This window comes from Carassius carassius, chromosome 13, assembly GCF_963082965.1.
Source record: "Carassius carassius chromosome 13, fCarCar2.1, whole genome shotgun sequence".
In the NCBI taxonomy this organism is placed as follows: domain Eukaryota; kingdom Metazoa; phylum Chordata; class Actinopteri; order Cypriniformes; family Cyprinidae; genus Carassius; species Carassius carassius.
Genome location: NC_081767.1, coordinates 3,250,168 through 3,271,303, shown reverse-complemented (window position 1 = coordinate 3,271,303; position 21,136 = coordinate 3,250,168). Strand labels below are relative to the sequence as shown.

At 36.2% G+C, this 21,136-nt stretch overlaps 1 protein-coding gene across 1 annotated transcript in view; it reads right to left on the bottom strand.

Annotated features, from left to right (window-relative positions):
• The window catches only part of LOC132155837 (CXADR-like membrane protein), an 85,581-nt gene that overhangs the window by 18,489 nt on the left and 45,956 nt on the right, over positions 1-21,136 (bottom strand). Inside the window, exon 2 of the mRNA XM_059564561.1 lies at positions 1,317-1,474. Coding sequence (XP_059420544.1) covers positions 1,317-1,474 — 158 coding nt within the window. The remainder of the gene's footprint in view (positions 1-1,316; positions 1,475-21,136) is intronic.

Genomic DNA, 21,136 nt, shown 5'->3' with positions numbered 1-21,136 from the left:
GGTTAGGTGTGGTCATTCGAACGAATAAGCCACCTAGTAAAATATGTAGGAAATACTGTGAGATCGGTGTAAAAAGCCCACACATTGCATTTAAAATAAACGTGCGTTTTGATTGGTAATGACGTTATACGTCATCACATGACAACAGACGCAACGCGATACTGTCATAATTTTTACGCCCGCTAGAGGGCGCTTAACTTTAAAACGTAAATATAGGTCGTAATAAGGTGCTTGCACAATGGTCGTTTTTTTGTTGGAGGACAGGCTCGATTATGATGTAATTTTGATTTATTCTTATTCTTATTCTTATTATTTGGAATAGTTACTTGAAAAAGAGAAAAATATGATGGTTACAGGAAGGGCACACAACCTTGTGACAACTTTCCATTTAAAAAAAGTATAATTAGAAAGAAAGAAAGAAAGAAAGAAAGAAAGAAAGAAAGAAAGAAAGAAAGAAAGAAAGAAAGAAAGAAAGTTTGGTGACAATCACATGAATCCTCTAAGAGGAGAACTTAAAGTTTATGTATTTACACAAAATCCAAAATTCCTAATGGGCATAGGAAACAAATGTCAAAGTAAAATTTTATTGGCCCAATGAGAATTATACATGTCCAGAGTTTCCTATATATACTATTAGTATGTATGATATATGTAGTTTGTAGCAAGTATGCATGTTTTTAAATACCACTTTCTGTGCTTGAGTCCTAATGATAATAATACATCCATTTGTTTTGTTATCAAAATGTGCATATTTAGCAAATACAGAAAAAATACATTAGCGTCACATAAAAAAAATAAACAATTAAAATAAGGTTAGAATAACAGCAGCCCTGCAATTTGTCAAAAAAAGGGAGTTACAGCTTAGTCTCATTAATAGACTGTTAGGTTAGGGTTAGGGTTAAGGTCAGTAGAATAAGTTGACGTACTTGCAAAGTTATTTATAGTCAGTAGAATGTCTGTTGGGGGACCATCAAAATAAAGTGTTAGGAGATATTAAGCAGACAATAACTAATACTCTAATGACTGCTAGCTGACATGTACTGTAGTTGCAAAGGTACTTGTAGTTTGTAGAAATTGGACTTCCAAAATAGTGTCTTTGGACCATTTGAGCAAGATAACATTACCCTGGTCAAACTATATAGCATGTACTTCAGCTGGAAATTTTCACTAGGGTGTTGGGACTAAAATAATGTTACTTCCAAATAATAATAATAATAATAATAATAGTAAAAAAAAAATAAACAGAAACAGAAATACTGAGAGAGAAACAATGAGAGAAGACAATGTGAGGGCATAAAGAGCAAAATATCTCTTACCACACGCTGTTTGATGTTGGGTTTCTGCAGGAGCCATTCTATGTCCAGTGTTTGCCCATTCGACTGCCAGAACTGGTGATGACAAGGCAATGTGGCATTGTCCCCGACAACCCGCTTCATCTCGGTCTGAGCCCCGGCCAAGAGCAAACTCAACAGTACTGTAAATAAAAGACACACACACAATATGTCTATAAGATCACACAATGGCATATGTCATAAAATGTTCATGCTCTATTGTGTAGCACCTACACTAAACTCTAACCTGAACTTAGCTGATATTGAAACAACCATGCCATTTTAACTGGCTTCTACAAACTCTTAGTTCTGCTGATGTAATCAAGGCCTTTGGGCAGAGAAAAAAAATATCTGAAACAATCATATCATATCCCATTATGATCCAGTCAAATCCCGGTAGATAAAAAGTCCCTTTTTCACAATTTATCACTGAATGTTTCACATGGGAATACAATTCAGTAGCTAAATGTGTCATGAATGCCATTTCATGTTGTTTTAAATGTTCTAAACATTAATTTTGCAGGTTCAGTTTTCAACAATGTCATTAAAGTTCCACTACATGACTGAAATTATAATTTAGTCTAACAAAAACACACTGCAGCATCACATAGAAATATTTAAGTGCAACTTTGGAGGGTTAACAAAGTCCCAAAATCCCAGATAGTCACATTTTCACACTATTCTGATTTATAAATTTACGAATGAACCACAAAAGAGCATGTCTACATAGAGTATGCTATTTCAGACGCAGGGCCTCTATGAGCCCAGAGTTCTTCCTGCCACAGGGATCCTGGCTAATTTACTGGAGGCTGTTGGACATTGCTGGAGGCTTGAGTAGCATTACAGACAGGCGTCGTGGGGATTTGCAGACTACTTTGTTCCCATGAGGGAGGAATAGGATGAGATGCACAATTTTTTCTACCTGGTGCGTGGAGGTTGCAATACAAACAATACAGCATACTTTCAGCTTTACTAGTCTTATATATGCAAAACCAACATATATTTATGGAGCAATGGCATTAGCATAACATTACACTTAATCTGCTGCCAGATATCGCAAATAGCTGCAGACTCTTCACGTATCCAACTGTTGCTAAAATGATGCCAGCATACACATACGTCGTACTACTGTAAATATTATGACATTTCCTCATTTTAGCTCTTTAACCCAAGGGAATAGGAAAGGGAATGAGCTTTGGACTGATAGATGTGCTGTTTTAATTGTGTTTTGTCTGGCTGTGCTCATTTGGCAATCATCAAGTCATGTTAAGAATGCATGTGCCACCTGTCACTGGCAAAGCGCGGCTTGATTAGATGACTGACATGCATGAGTGACTGTCCTCAATCAATGAGACACCACCTGTGCCAAAACACTGGTCCTACTGTGTCATGATACAAAGTCAATGGGCTCTAATGCATCTGATTTATGGTTTCTGGAGTTCACCAGGTCATGCAACTAGGTGACCATGACACATCTTCATAACGATATGCAAATGAAAACTCAAGTGGCGTTTTAAACTAATGTTCTCTTAACTGGTTGTCAAGATGCAACTGAGCTTTAATGCTATTGTTAATCTATATGACTTCAGTCTGACACTTTTATCAGCATGTTAGAAGTCCAAACTATTTTATTTCTTTTGTTTTTGTCAGAATGCAAATCCAAATACTCTTCAGTACATTTTGCAGAGTGACCAAATGGTGAGCACATGAGCTACAACACATTATCTAATGCTAATACTAAAGGCTTGAGTCTGACATGATTTAAACCATTTTAGATGTTCAAACAGACATTTTTAGAGGTTGTGGTATTAATTAAAAGCCAAATACTCTTCAGTACATTGTTTTTCAGAGCTTCCTAACACATATGAATTAGTATATGAATTCCAATACAAGCTTTAATGTTAAAGCTAATGTGGATGACTTGGCAATTTTGTCAGCTTTTTAGACGTTGAAACAAACATTGAGCTTGTTGTCAAAATGTAAAGCCAAATACTCTTCAGTTCATTGATTTCCAGAATAGAACCAGGAAGTATGACCATATTAGCCCTGATCTGTCAACACTGGACTGGCTACCTATTAAACATTGTAGATTTTAAAGTCTTTCTTATTACTTTTAAAGCCCTGAATGATTTAGCACCTCAGTATTTAAATTAGCTCTTGTTACATTATAATCCTCCACTTCCGCTGTGTTCTTAAAACTCTGCCAATTTGAGAAGACCTAGAATATCAAAATCAACTACAGGTGGCAGATCCTTTTCTTGTTTAGCGCCTAAACTCTGGAATAACCTACATAACATTGTTCAGAAGACAGACACACTTTTGCAGTTTAAATCTAGATTAAAGACCCATCTCTTTAACCTGGCTTACACATACAGTAACACAGTAATACACTTCTAATATCCAAATCCGTTAAAGGAATTTTAGGCTGCATTAATTAGGTAAACCAGAATGTACTTGCTACATCGATAGAAGAATGGCATCTATGCTAATATTAGTCTGTTTCTCTCTTATTCCGAGGTCACCGTAGCCACCAGATCCAGTCTGTATCCAGATCAGAGGGTCACTGCAGTCACCCGGATCCAGTACGTATCCAGACCAGATGCTGGATCAGCACCTAGAAAGGACCTCTATACTCCGGGTGTGTGCTCACAGTGTGTGTGTGTGTGTTCACTGCTCTGTGTGTGTGCATTTCGGATGGGTTAAATGCAGAGCACAAATTCTGAGTATGGGTCACCATACTTGGCTGAAAGTCACTTCACTTCACTGAAAGACAGCGGAGACCAGGACAACTAGAGCCCCAGATACAGATCCCCTGTAAAGACCTTGTCTCAGAGGAGCACCAGGACAAGACCACAGGAAACAGATGATTCTTCTGCACAATCTGACTTTGCCACAGCCTGGAATTGAACTGCTGGTTTCGTCTGGTCAGAGGAGAACTGGCCCCCAACTGAGCCTGGTTTCTCCCAAGGTTTTTTTCTCCATTCTGTCACCGATGGAGTTTCGGTTCCTTGCCGCTGTCGCCTCTGGCTTGCTTAGTTGGGGACACTTCATTTACAGCGATATTGTTGACTTGATTGCAAATGATTGCAAAGATACTATTTAAACTGAACTAAGATGATGACATCACTGAATTCAACTGCCTTTAATTGTCATTCTGCATTATTGACACAATGTTTTCCTAATTAATGTTGTTCAGTTGCTTTGACACAATCTGTTTTTTTTTAAAGCGCTATTTAAATAAAGGTGACTTGACTAATATGGGATAACTTCAGATTGACACCTTTGTCAGCATTTTAGACATACAGACTAACATTTTTGTGTAGTTGGTTCAAAGCCACAAACACTTGATGTTTGTCAGATCTGGCCACATTTAACACACATGTTCTGAAAGCCTTGATTCTGACATGAGTGTTTTGAGTTTGAGTCTGGCAAATAATGTTTCCCCATTTCCTGTTTCATCTATCTCTGCTCCTATAAATAAAAGTATATTATTCATCTGTTCTACAGCATGTTGCACCTACACACATTATCCAACAGTGAGAACTTAATTATCCTAATGTGGAAATGTTGATATATAAGTAGTACCTGCGTACATTCTGAGATTTAATGAGAGATCTGCATGGGTCTCTTCAGGGTACATCCTGAAATCATTCTCATTAAGGGTGAATTTCAGCTCTTTAGTCTCAAAGGGCTCAATAGGCTGCCGGCAGTGAGAATTAGAGAAATTACGGCGCTGCTATGGCTCTTTGTCTCTGCGCTTGAACTGCCAAACTAAAACATTGAGTCAGCAAAAAAGCAGCATGGAGCTTCCCTGCAGTCAGCCCTGCTCATGATTTTTTTAATGCATTGCTTGCATCCTCCATCATGTGGTCTGGTCTCCATAGTCAGGCGTGTGTATGTATGTGTCCTGTGTGAAACTCTGAAGTTAAATTGATTTAATCGGGAATAGTACAGCTCAGGAACATTACAAATATAAAGTGTTTGTGAAAGTGACATTGAACAGTTGAATTATTATTATTATTATTTTTACTTAATTTTAAACTAGCTATTTCCTCACTGTCAAAATACATCCAATTCTGTCTTTTAAATGCTCCATCAGAGCTTTCTCAAGTACCCAGTGAGACTCACAGTAAAAAAAAAAAAAAAAAAGAAAAAAAACTTTTGGCCTTGGTTGATATTTTTATGCTCTGCTCTTTGAAGATTGACATAAAAGACAATTTGCTGAAGGATTATGAAAAATAAATAAAAATAAAAACTAAATAACTGTAAAATAAATGAAACAAATGTTTCAAACACTTTGAATTCACAATATTTTCATATAATATACAATGATATTTGCTAACTTGAATGTATATTACATTACATCAGCCAGCACATTGGCTTCATTTACTTTATTTTTTTCCCTAATTGTCTGTGTTAAGAAGCAGACACAATATTGGTTCATTCAGAGTGTATTGGGCTAGATAGGGTCTCCTGGGACATTCTTAATGGTTGAGATCTGTGCTAAATGCCCTTATTCTCTCTCACCCACGTCTGAATTCAGACATATGTGATTAAATCTCTGCTATAACCACCAGTCCTGTCCTCATTGCAGAGAGGTGTGTCTCTATGCTCAGACCTTTGACTGCATATTTCCTTAGACACTTTCTAGCTCAGCCTGCTGAGTCATACCTTGCCTGCATGCTACCTGTTACGGATGAATATAATAATGTGTTAGAACAAGCTGGCAAGAAATCAAAGAACAGAATGAAAGCTATTTTAATTTCATCCTCCTTCAAGGAAAGTAAATATCAGCTGCAAAAATATCCAGCATGCTGCCAGCCAGGTGATTTAATAGCACTTCTTCACATGTCGGCCTGCTTTATACATCAGCTCAGGCTAAAAAGAAGAGTGATGTGATGATGGATTTGGAAACTGTGCTTTATTCTTTACACAGTGCAGCAAACAATCACATTTCAAATAAGATTTCACCAATCACCAATGAACGCATTGTCATCAAGCTTATTAATATTGGACAAATTTTTTGTACCTTTGCATGCACCTTCAGGACATGCCGATGATGGTATCTACCAAATTTTGTTCCAATATGTCAAAGCATTTAAAATTATTACACTTTAAGACAAATTTCAAAATGGCACACAGATGTTTTGTCTGATCCTGACAAAACCGTTATTGACAGATTCATCATAATCCAAGGAATCCAAAATCTTCTGTTTCAGTGTAAAAATGATTTTTAATTTAACACATGTTCCTCGTTGTATTTGGAATGATTTATTGGTGCATATGTTCTAACAACAAAAAAAAAAAAAAAAAAAAAAAAAAAAAAAAAAAAATTTCATTTAAGTTGACATTAAAAATGTCCTTTCCTTCCTGACCCTGGTTCTGATTTGTAATGTATGGAAGCCCGTTTCCACCACTGATAATAATAATAATAAGTATAATAATAATAATATTAATCATTCCAATTTTGACTTTCTTTCTCAGAATTGTGAGATATAAACTTGCAATTTTATATTATAAAGTCAGAAGAAAAATCTGAGAAAAGAAGTCAGAATTATGAGAAGAATATTAGAACTTTGAGAAAAGAAAATCTGAATTAAAATTTAATTAATTTAAATAAATAAAAATTATGAAATCTTGCAATTCTGACTTTATTTCATACAATTCTGATTGTATCATGCAGTTCTGAGAAAAACAAGTCAGAACCGCAAGACTGTAAACTCACAATTGCAAGAAAAAAAAAATAAAAATCAGAATTGTGATATAAAAAGCCGCAATTAACTTTTTACATTTTGTATTCAGTGGCAGAATCGATTAAAATATCTTATTACACTTTGAGATACATCATATAATAGAAGAAAATGTGTTGAAAACAGGGTTTATGTCAACTTTAAGCTTATTCTCATTGTTTGCTGCGTACTTCATCTTGCTACCTAACAATTTAGCAAAAATCTGCAACACTTTTCATGTGGCGGTCAAACAACGTGTGTGAATAGTTTGGTAACCGAAGGTTGTGTTGTGTTTTTGAAAGTGATTTATTATTTAAAGGGTATTGTTTTTATGTTGTAGGAATACATGATTAGAATGGTTGTTTAAGTTGTATATTTTTTGTGTGTTCCTAAGGGAGACAATAAATATTAGCTCGTGGGTTCCTGGATTCTTTTGCTTCTTTTTCCTCTTCTGCTGCAGGTGTTTAAATGGTCATTTCACCATTCAACTGCCCTTTAGACTGAACTACCTCTTCAGAGGAAATGTAACAAAGGAAAATGGAAATGCAATGGATATATGAGAGAGAGAGAGTTCTGTGAAAATGCCCCAGGGGGAGTTGTGCTCCAGTAAATTCACACTCGGTAGAAAGCATCTCCTGTGTTAAGTCAACCAATACCTCAACCCCGCTTAAACATCCTTAAACTCCTTAAGCCCTCAACCCGCATGCCTGTAAATCTAATGTACGACTACATCCAGCCCTGGATTACATTCAGAGCACAAAGGCAGCAAAGGAGATTCCCAATTAGCCAAAACAATGACTGCTAATAAGCAATAATCTCATCTCATAATTCAATCTCCAGCACTAGCCAACACATCAGCTTTGAGATCCAAACTCGATTTACAACGCAATCCCTCTTTAACCTACATGTGATAAGAAATGGAATGTCCCCATGAATTGGCACAAAAGCAAATCAGGCTTGTCTGATTTTCCTTTGTCATAAGTCTTTCTACATTAGCAATGGTCTAAACTCAAAACCTTTGACTTCTAAGAGTCTTACTTTAAGAACAAGATCAAGAAGAGCTTAGACGTCTTAATGCTGCTCGTCTTGTTATCCGTGATCTCACGTGAGCTCTCTGACTGTGGGATGTAAAGTAACACTGAATACTGAAACTGACTGCCTGATGAATTTAACAGAGTGATCAATATGTGCCATTAACTAACAGGCTGTTAAGCAAGGCTTTGTTTAAGCATGTTACTGTATACCTTTACAGCATGTACTAAACATGTCGACAAAACAAGGCAAAAAAATATATGGATGGAGATTCTATGCAATTTTCATTTGGTTACTTTCATATACTAAACACACACACACACACACACACACACACAAACTACTGTTCAAATGGTTGTAGATTTTTTATATAAAAAACAAAAAAAAACAAAAACAAAAATTCTAATTTATTTGATTACAAAAAATCACACAGTAAAAACAGTAATATTGTGAAATATTATTACAATTTCAAATAAAATGTTTTAACCCTAAATATATGAATAAGAGAAGACATCCTGTTTTAGTGTCCACAGATAAAATGTAAAAAAATATATATTTATGTAAAAATGAAACATCATACTTATTCTGACCTGTACTTATTATAATAAAAGAATAAGTGACCGTGCTAAATTATATTATATTTTAAATGGCTGCGGTTTGAAGGATAGTGGCAAAGATTGGTAATAATTTAAAATGAGCATTTTAAAATGGATTTAAAATGACAATTAATTAGTTGTTGTTTGTTGCAACAACCTTAAATATAGTTATTTAATGTCATCTGAATAATTTTCATGCCATCTAGTTATTATTTTTTTTTTAAGATTATTTGATGAATAGAAAGTTCAAAAGAACAGCATTTATTTTAAATATAAATCTTTTGTGTCTTTATGAAAATTTTTACTGTCACTTTTCATCATGTGCTGTAATTTTATAATACTCCGTATGTAAATAACATCTGTTGTGATTGTTGTGACTCCATGCACCAATGCAGTTCAGGTTAGGTTTCTGAACACTGAATAGGCAATGCTATGTAAATATGCACAGTCATCCGATCTTATGTCAAAGCCAAATGAATGATGTGTTTTTTCAAGCGTGTTTAGTGAAGTGAAGTGAAGTGAAGTGACATTCAGCCAAGTATGGTGACCCATACTCAGAATTTGTGCTCTGCATTTAACCCATCCGAAATGCACACACACACACAGAGCAGTGGGCACCCACAATTCCTGCCGGCCCGGGACTCGAACTCACAACCTTTCGATTGGGAGTCCGACTCTCTAACCATTAGGCCACGACTTCCCCATGGAAGTCGTTTATTTATTTTTTTCATGAATGATCTATGTGGACTGGGGAGAGAGCTGTAGGCTCCATCTACATAACATACGAGACTCTTTATTTGAAAGAGAACGGAAAGTCCTTTGCTCCTGGTCCCTTTAAAAGCTGTTGAAATCTGTTTAAACACTCTCAGACTCCTGATGCTGCTTTGCCCTGTCTTACATCTCAACTGAACTCAATTCAATTCATTTATGAAAATAAATTCATGGGCGCTGCTGACATAGCACACATCATCTGATTCTCTCTGACACATGATAATTTGCCGTTGCAGATGAGAAAACATGGAAATATTCAGGCCTCTGGGGTCTGAGCTCTACAGCGCTTCCGGATAGGTGCCAGAATTAACAGACAAAATAGCTTTTTTTTTTCTTTGGAAACTTGGCTGGATATGTTTGAGAAGTTATGAAAAAAAATATTTATTATTATTTGTTTTATTCTGTGGTAGAAATGGGTTTCCATACAATATAATCCTAATAATGATAAAAAAATATAATATATAATATTTAATAATAACAATATAACTTAAAATAATATAACCTTAAATAAACAAACACATAAATAAACAGTTTTATGAATTACATCATATATAAACTGACTTATTTTCAAACAAATAAATAAATAAATACATACATTAGTAATGATTCAAATTATTTTGATTGGTGCTGAATGATAGTTAGGTCACACTTGGATGTATTGGATGGACAGAAATTACATGGAAGATGAGTTAAAGTCAAACACACAGACTTTCCATCTGCTGTTTTAAAGAATCACATCTGTTCGGAAGTTTATTAGCTTCCAACATCATTATTCCCACTTTTTAAAATACAGATAGCAAGTTCTCTTAAGATCCTACCAGCAGGCACACTCTTAATCAAAAACATTTCATCAGCCAAACGTCTGCTACGTTTTGCACACACACATGCTAGCTACTTCTGACTGGACTGCTGTTCCTTCAGACTAAAGACGGTGCTTAAATGGGATAATGTAGCATAATCCTCTTTATGTCATGGGTGGTCACCATAACCTCAGCAGGGTCGTCTCATTTACACTGCATTAATTCCAGCACAGCTTGTCCTTGACAAACGCCTGTGGGGGTCGTGATAGCTGTAATGCTAACAGTGAAGGATGTGACTAATGGATTTCAGCAGGGTGATTGGAAATTTACCCTGGTTTCACAAGGTGTGGTGCGGTGTGCAGACAATTAACTAAAATACGTTTTAACTGTAAGGTTCACAATTTAAAATTTAAATTCAGTATCCTCAGAGCTATTGTTTCACTATTCCTTGTGTAAAAGAAGTTTGCTTAATTGTATTGACTGTGCACTTGTATTTAATATGAATGAAGTAAAATACCATTTAAAGAGAGACACTTTCATGACTTCCTTAACACACTTAATTACATTTAAAAAAAAAAAAAAACCTTTGTAATAATGTTGACTTTAAAGTTAAAAGTACATTTTAAATCACGTTTCAGTAATATTTAGTCATGGTTTAAAGAAGCACACTCGATGTGTTGACTAACTCCCCATCACATATTTTGGTAATCATTTTAAATGAGATATTATTTGAAAGCTTAAACACTCAAAACCTTTGAATTTGAATATTGTATTACCATGGAAATGGTACTTTAAAATCTTTCAGTGGGCTCTTTCCACTAGTGGGCATTGTCAAGTGTCATATTACAAAAATTACTAGAAAATTTTTTCTAATCTTGATCAAACTCATATCGTTATAAAGATCTGAGTCTCAAGGTTCCATATCTGGTGGCTTTTTCATGACACATATAATACTGTGACTGTGATTTGAAGAAATGTATACAAAATCAACTTAGTGGCTATTTTTGGTTTAGCACCTAAACACAATCTCATAGGATCCTCAATTTTTGTGATATCAACTTCAAATTTGAAACATGGCCTAGGTATACATATGGTTTTGTTTTTATAGCAATTTATGCTCCAAAATATTCAATAAAATAATTATTTCATATAAAATAAAACAATAGCACTGCACATTTACTTTGCAGCAAACAAACTTTTTCAAAGCACGGTTCATCAATTACAACCAGTAATACATTTTCTATGTTCAAAAAGGAGTATATATATTTATTTTAGAAGAAGTTCTTAGTCAGGGAGCCAGTGCCCACTAAGGGATTTACATAGAAGGTATCAACATGTCTTGAAATCTTGTTGTGTATCTTGCTGCCATAACAGTAACTTCACATACTTGTTGTTGCTCCCATTCTCTCAGTGCATGAAGCTCAAGCTGAAGACACTTGCTTTTAAAAGCCTTCATGACAAACGCACTCAAAACCACTAATAGTGTGGCTTTCTGGACTGGAACTTTCTATAGACCTCATCTGCTTCCCATTAAAACACACACACGCACACACACACACACACACACACACACACACACACACACACACACACACACACACGCACACACACACACACACACACACACACACACACACACACACACGCACACACACACAGACATAATAATTTTGCCTAAATTCATTAAGCTCACATTCAATCACTCTCATTGATTAAATACAGGAAATACACTTATATTCCATAACCTAATCTGGATTTTATCCGTATCTAGGAAACCGTTTTCTTTTTACTGTAACTAGTCCAGTAGAGTCTGTCCCCTCTGGAATGCTGCTAGATCATGGAAAACCTAGCCATGTGCTCAAAATTCACGTCATATGGGACAATGAGGTTTACTGATATACAACGCTCCCAGAATCACCGTCAGATTTCCCATCATGCTTTGGCACACTCTGCGTTCGTAAACCTAATACATGCTCATGACAAAATGGAAATGGGTAGAGAGTGTTTGAAGCTCAGTGCTCACAGCCATGTCTAGTGTAACATTATTGTCCATTCTGTTTGTTACAGAGCGGAAATTTGTCTTTCACACTGGCATGAATACATCCACATTAATATTTAAAAATACATCACACATTGACAACACAAACATAGAATGAAACGCATTTAAACAGTTAACACTACCCCCAACCGAACACCCTGCTCACGGTCTGACGCTTCACTCCAAGCCGGTTAGACATTTTTGGAATGGATGTTTGGCATTTACATTTTAATTATGTCTATGAATCTTTGAGTTTTCTGTCACACTCTGAGACTAATCACTGGATGCCTTTAGGCCAGGAAAGCCTTGAAACAAATGGCTGCCAAATAATGGCTGGTCAACACAAAGTTATTTTACAGAATTTAAAGTCACAGGATAATGACTAAACATTTATAGATGAAACAAGATGATTTCTAAACACACCCCAACTTCCACTGTCTGAAAATACAACAGTGTTTACCCTAGTGATAAAGAAGTGCACTTAATTGTACTGAATGTTCACTTGTTGTGCACTTCAAATCTTATAAGTGTATATATATATATATATATATATATATATATATATATATATATATAAAGCTTATTTTCTGTAAGTGCCATATTCCTTTCATTTCCTGCCTGTGATAAAACAAGCCCATTTCTCCAGGATATCTTGACATTTTTGTTTTCAGTAAAGTGCTCACCTAAGATTGAAAATCTGTTTTTTTTTCCTGGCAGACGTTTTGTTTTGTGAAAATGAAAAGGACATATCCATAACTGGAAGCTTGATGAAGGAAAGCAGCACAATAAGTTTGTCCTTCTCTTACTCTTGGTGTGTTTCTCTCTCACACACTCAGACACGTCTGTCCCTGACTGTGACATCCAGACAGATGGCCTGGTCTCAGAAGAGGACAGTGACTGAGGAGAAGAGAAGAGAGAAAAGCTCACCTGGACTTTACTTGTCAGCCAAGACACTGTTTTGGGGGTTTAGAAAATTGGTCAAATGTAAAAAAAAAAAAAAAAAGGAATCTGTATATACGGACATGAAGATGTATTTCCTATTCATAAGAAAGAAAAAAAAACTAATAAATAGATATTTAATATCTCCGTTATTTCTCTCTCAGTCTGTCGATGTCTTTTATACTGCAAACTGATATTTTGTCATCGTATTATTATTCTTTTTTTCATAATCATAAACACAGTGATTTGTAGCACGAACAGTTCTACAACTTACTGCACTTTTTTATTCTTCTGGTTATTTTATATTGGTATTGGTATTTATCTCCTGTTATATGTATTGGCTTTTTAATAATTTTTTGGACTTTTTTCTAACAAATTGCCAATAACTTCCATTATTTTGAAAAATGTGTTAATGTCAAGTATATATTTTAAAATATACAAAGAAAGAAAGAAAGAAAGAAACATTAATTGGAGACTCAGATCAGATTCCTCAGATTAATCCCACAAATATTTGCTCTAGCGTTTCAACAATCTCCAACTGTTCTGTGAGTTTCTCAAAGAACTCAAGTCTAAGAACTAGACATGACCTCATATATTTCTCATAAAAATCTTCTAAAACCAAATGATCTGTGCTCTTTTATCCTCATTCATATTACTCTATGTCAGCAAATGCCTTTATTTGCGTTTACTTTTTATTTCTCATAGGGAATCTTTTGCAATCTCTGAGCCATAAAAATCTCCTTTGGGTAAATTCAAACCTGGCTGCAATATCATAATAAAGTTTATCTATCAAGAAAGATGGAAGGCTGCTTCTCAGTTCCCTGACTTAAAAGTGCAAGCACTGTCTGCAGCACACACACAAAAAATATTACTACTGAACGCCTCTGAACTTTTTTCATGACTTCAGCAAAATCCTTCACAAAAACGGATTCATTACCCGGCACAGAACACACTCAAACCACTGACACAGGCCGTTCTGTTTCCATCTTCCACCTGACATTTAACCGTTCCACCTGATCTGAGACACCAAAATGAAGGACACCTCCCATTTTTATTGATAGCATCTAATCTCCATTTCTGGCTGCCGGCGTCTGATCCTGTCACACACTGAGCTGAATTTCAGCAGTGACCTCCCAGGATCGATACTTAATAAGCTTGCAGTCGGCCCATTTTGCTGCAAACTGCAATTTTATTTTTTATTTTTTATGTCCATTATGGGAAATCCAGCTGACTATAGGTGCATAAATTGAATGGAAGAATTGGCAACTGCAGGCCAATGCAAACGTGAAATATTATCATCCTTACCACTCTCTCAGCCGGTATTAAGAAGAAGAATGAGCTTTATTGCCAGGTATGTTCACACATACGAGTGTAATGATAAAACCTTCCTAATCATCGGGAAAGAAGGAGGCGGGAACCGGCAGACAATCAAATGAGATTTTATTAATAAAAATAAAGACAAAACAGCGCGTCAGCCCCTCACAGACGATTGACACGCACAAATACAACCAAAACACAAACTAAAACCAAGGCCTGGTCCTCTCTCGTCCTTCACTGTTGTCGCTCCTGTTTTATATCCCTCCATCTCCTCCGTGGGACTCGAGACCAGTGGGTCGAGCAGGTGTCGCTCATTCCCAATCACTCCACCAGCCTCGCTCCTGTTCCCACGTCTCTCGGCCCCGCCCCACTCGTCACATACCCCCATCGCCCCTTGCAGGCCGGGGGTACCCTCGAGACTGCGCTCTACACCCCCTACAATCAAATGATATTTTAATAATCAAAATAAAGACAAAACAGCGCGTCAGCCCCTCACGGACGACTGACGTGCACAAATAAAACCAAAACACAAACTAAAACCCAGGCCTAGTCCTCTCTCGTCCTTCACTAACATGACGAGAATGTAACATGCTGTCTGTATTTTGGCAGTTCACTGGAGAAATTGGCTTTATTAAAGTCCCCAAGAATGATTAAAATGGAGTCCGAGTGTTGTTGTTCTGTCTCTGTGATCTGATCAGCGAGTTTCTGTAAAGCTGAGCTCACATGCGCTTGAGGAGGAATGTAAACACTCACTCAGAATGAACAAGTGAAACTCCCACGGCGAATAGAATGGCTTGCAGTTAATGAAGAGTGTTTCGAGATTTGAGCAGCACATCTTCTTTAACACAGTTACATCTGTACACCACCGTTCATTGATGTAAAAGCATGTCCCGCCGCCGCGCAATTTCCCCGTTGATTCTGCTTCGCGGTCCGCTCTGAATAGCTGAAAGTCCGGCTGGTGGAGCGCGCTGTCCGGTATGGCATCATTTAGCCAAGTTTCCGTGAAACACAGAGCAGCAGAGTGTGAGAAATCCTTATTTGTCCGAGAGAGCAGAAGCAGTTCGTCCGTTTTGTTGGGTAGAGAGCGGAGATTTGCCAGATGGATGCTAGGCAACGGCGTTCGAAATCCGCGTTTTCTGAGTCTCACGAGCGCGCCAGCTCTTTTTCCCCGTCTGCGCGTCCTCTTGAAGCGTGTGATCAGCGCAGCCGCTGCGCCGACAAGAATGTCCAGCAAAACATCAGAATAGTCGAAAACCGGTGATATATTGGGAGATGTGTGTTGCAGAATTTCCAGCAATTCGTCCCTGGTGAAACTGATTGCAGGAATATAACTAAAGACAGGACAAACTAACAAAAACACAAAAACAACTGCAGAGCACGTCACGGAGGCAGCCATCCTGTATCGGCGCCAACTCAAAAGTCATCTTTTGGATCTTCTTCTTCTTCTTCATCTGATTGAGCCTGGAGCAGGGAAATATTAGAATTTTGAATATTTGCATTACTGCATATTCATGATGATTTAGCTGATTATGCAAAATTAAGGAAAATATCAAATGTTGCTTTAAGTGAAATTTGTGACAAACCCATACCCGTAATTGGTGCTCTGCATTTAACCTATCCAAGTGCACACACACACAGCAGTGAGAAGTGTGTGAACACACACCGGGAACACACACCCGGAGCAGTGGGCAGCTATATATCCGGTGCCCGAGGAGCAACTGGGGGTTCAGTGCCTTGCTCAAGCGCACTTCAGTCGTGGGTATTGAGGGGGATAAGGAGCGCTGTTCATTCACTCCCTCCACCTACAACTCCTGCCAGCACCGAGACTTGAACCTGTCACCTTTGGGTTACAAGTCCAACTCGCTAACCATTAGGCCACAGCTGCCCCAAAACATAAATACACACATACATACATACATGTAAGAACCAAAAACCAAGCATGAGTTCATTTCCTGATGACTGATTTTGATTAAAAATATTATTATTATTATTAAAAAGGGTTTTATTTTATTTTATTTTATTTTTTGTCCCTTATTTTAAATAATATAATGATTATTTTTCGATTCTTCAGTAATTTTTTAATGAGATTTTTTAAAGAGTCTATTTACATTTCACATTAAACACATTCAGAATCTTGACAGTAGTAGCCGTTTCTTTCAAGCAATGATTCTATTTTAGCTACACTACTTGTCAACAATTTAAAATAAGTGTTTTCTATGTGGATATGTTTTAAAAAACATATTTTATTCCTGTGATGCATTGCTGACTTTTCAGCATCATTACTTCAGTCTTCACTGTCACGTGATCCTTCAGAATTCATTCTAATATTCTGATATATCATTCTGCTCTTCTATGCATCTTCTATGCAAGTTGCATGTTACATAATAGCAACTGCCTTCATCACATAAGCAGCCCTGTCTCTAATTGAAGCGAATCGGTTAACTTGGACTGCTGGTCTCTGACAGCACAGGAGAATGAGACACAACGATATTATGTCAGGACAGTTCACCTGTCACACGTCTAACTGGATAATTAGTGAAAGACGGAACACCAGCGTTCCCATTTCCCACCTGTCTTCTGACTTACTCCACTGTGGATCAATTTGACGTGAGAACATGAATGATGGTCACCTGCAACTGGAGCTGGGCGTAGGATTTAGTGTTGGGAGGAGAAAAGCAAACGAGGTTGATGAGGCATATTCAATCAGAGGGTTTGGTTGGCACCAGCTGTGCTGCTGGAGCTGAGGTGGTGTCAAAGCTTCATGTGCTACAAATATGAGTGTGTCTTTGAAGTGAAGGGAGTGTGACAGTGACAAACTGCCACCTGTCCTGCCATGGCAAAGTGAGGATTATATGAAGGTCCCATTAAATTAGAGACAATCACTAATAGAGCCGGTTACCATCTGTCCTGTTGACTTATCAATAGGACCTAAACTGCAAAATCTAACTCTCTATCACCCTCTTTTCCTACTTTCTTTATAACACCATCATATGGGTGACCGAATTTTTTAACCCTGATTATTTTAGTTTGAAACTGTCAATTTTGACCAATAAAGTAAATGGCTAAGTAAAAATTCGTTTGGCCAAACATTCACTAGAATTTCTTATTTGTGTTTCACTCTCTCACACAGTATTATGAGTAAACAACTAAACAAACAAACCAAAAAGCAATTCCAAACATTCCAACCTGATTAACTCTAGTCATAATGATTTCGCTGACTGTACAAAAATGATTCAACTTTCCAGTTTTAGCCAAAATCCTCTACAATCACCAATTTTACAAATGTATTATTATTATTATTATTATTATTATTATTATTATTTTATGCAAGAAAATAAGCCAACAAACTTCCAAAATGTCCCATGATATTTTATGATTTTATTTTAATTTTTTGGACATGCTACTATGGTAATGTCAGTTTTCAACACGTGTACCATTGTATTACCATGGTATTTTCTGAAATACCTTGGTGTGCCATGTATTACATAGTGTATGTAACTGGAAAATGGCAATTCAAAACCATAATATACTGAATATTAAAATGTCAACACCAGTTATCCCATACTCAGATTACTTTATTTTATTACAAAGTGTGGAAAAGTGACGTGTAATTAAGACTGACACAAAACATCATTGAATCAACTCTCAATTCATTGTGAATCATTCTTTCTCTGAATTCACAGTCAAAGTGGAAACGATTCCTGACCACGTGACTCATCCATGCATCACTCATTTATATCCAGAGGTGGAAAGTAACGAATTACATTTACTCGCGTTACTGTAATTGAGTAGCTTTTTTGTGTACTAATACTTTTTAAAGTAATTTTTTTAATCTGTAATTTTACTTTTACTTATGGATATTTTGTTTGAAGTATTGTACTTCGCTACATTTTAAAACACATTAATTACTGAGTAAAAAAAAAAACAAATAAATAAAAAAAAATCGCTCCCTGGAAACTACGGCAGTAAATAATGGGCAGGAGGGCAAACTGGCGCTAAAATCACAAGAAAGATGCAGACGGACAAAACAGGCGTTAGTGGTGCAGACTCCGCTGAAAATGAAACCCCATCATATTCTGAAGTTGAACTCGAAGGAAATGAAGTGAACCCCTGGCCATATGTATGCTCTATTATGCAGTGTAAGCAGTACTTGCCTAGGAAGACCAAACTAGCAGCTTATAAAATCTCGATAAGACATCAACCCTTCGCAAGAATGTAGAGGTAAGCTAAATAATTGCATCGTTGCATTGGTGGTTAAAATGAAGCTTTGACATTTTAGCAAGAGGTTTTGCACAAATTAGCTAAAAAGACCGTGGCGAGGAGTGTGCTATTTTTTGTTTTAATGATGTGCGCGCGCATTTATAGTGCGTTCTTTCACTGTGTGATTCAGTCTCCTAAAATGCATTTAGAATGATCACAAAATTGAAGATATAGGGGCAGAAAATTCACATATTTATATAATTTCATATATTAAATCAAAATCACACAAAGAATGCCATCTTTTCCTCCAAAAATCATCATGAATATATACATACATATATATAACAGTTCAGTAAACAAGTTAATTAAGAGACTTGCATTTTAGACACCATATTGCCTTTTTAGCTCTATTTCTACAACAGAAAATAATTCCAAACACAGCCACCAAAGCACAGTTTTGCGTCTCTGAGCAACGTGACAGTGTTTCGTTCCTGAATGAATCAACCGTTTAAATGATTCGGTTCAATCGCAATGACTCACTTATTAACAGTGACTTGCTGACACATACTGGCCATTTTAATTTCACATTTAAAGTATCTTTTGATTTTTTTAAAATAATTAATTTCTTATCATTTCAAATGAGTATTCAACATTTTATGTCTTGTATATCAAAACATTATTCATGCATTTGTAACTGCAGGTTAAATGCATTCTTGTCCTGCACTAAACAGTGTAATACATCTAAATGCCACTTCCAATGAATCTTCTGCATTTCCTCTGCATTAAAAGATGAGTTTGTTGATAATGATTTGCCTGGTAACAGCCCAAATATTTTATTATTCTAAATAACTGATTCCTTTAATTAAAAACAACTAGTTTGAGATTAATAGACCTATCCCAGGGGTGTCAAACTCAGTTCCTGGAGGGCCGTAGCCCTGCAGAGTTTAGTTCTAACCCTGATCCAGCACACATATCATGTAGTTTTCAAATAAACCTAAATGATTAGATTAGCTGGATCAGGTGTGTTTAATTAGGGTTATATCTAAACTGTGCAGGACTGTGGCCCTCCAGGAACTGAGTTTGACACCCTTGGCCTGTCCCATTTTTGACTCCCTCCCACTGTTAAAATGTAACTAAGTAATTTTTACTTTGAGTAAAGTTTAAATGAGCTACTTTTTACTTTTACTTGAGTAGATTTTTAGACTGGTACTTTTACTTGTACTTAAGTAAAATTTCATTAATGTAATGGTACTTTTACTTGAGTAGAATATTTTTGTACTCTTTCCACCTCTGTTTATATCTTATGTTTCTTTCTTTAAGGGGCCGTTCACACAGACAGTTTGTATTCATCTGAACTGCTTTTCCATTGTTTTTCTATGAAGGAAATGCACTAGACTGGTGTATTTGACCACTGCCTTCGCATCTCGCATGAGAGGGTAACTCCAAAAATGCAGCGAATACTTTAACACATCTCTAGATCATGTGTTTTTTTTTTCAATATACTGTACTGCTTTGCATCATTCTGTGCTAATGGCCCTGAAGTCTGGCTGTCTTTCTTCTGCTCATCGACCCACACGAGTCTCACTGTCCCTGATAAGAAAGCCCACGCATGCAGCCACATCTGGAGGAGGAGAGGAGGGAAGATTGAGAGCAGATGAAGGAAGCGCTGGAGCGGCGGGATGGAGCCTCATACTATGACTTGCAGCAAAGTAAAACCAAAGCAAGGTTTTCTTACTTGTTGAAAAACTGGACATACATCTATAAAACTGCCATTTGCGAATACAATCTGAAAGGAGAGTATACAATACAGACATAAGTTGTGCCACTGTTTAAAACAATCAAACTAATGAGAATCAAGGAATCACATCTTTTAGAGTCGATTCCCTGTCGCTAGCCTATTAGTAATAATACCAGTACTGACATTTAGAAAGACATATATATATATATATATATATATATATATATATATATATATATATATATATATATATGATATATATATATATATATATTATATATATTTTTTAAATTAGACAACTGTAGTTTGTGTACAAACACACACACACATACACAAATCTATTAATATTATTAAAACAAAGAATGAAATAAGTTTTATTGTATTTTATTTGGTTAGTTTTTTTTTTCACTAATGCAATTCAAAGCGGATCCATAATGTTTAATCTTGTTTACATTCATTCGATATCTACTGTTACAAATCCACTGACCTCAAAGTCATGATAACATTTTAGTTTGGAAGCTACTGTACTAATGTCTGTAGTTGGTTATTTGGGGTATCAACATATTTTCATATTTTCTCTCTTTTTTAATTATTATAAAGTAATATTTTTAGTATTGGCAATTAGTATTAGATTTTTTCCCCTCA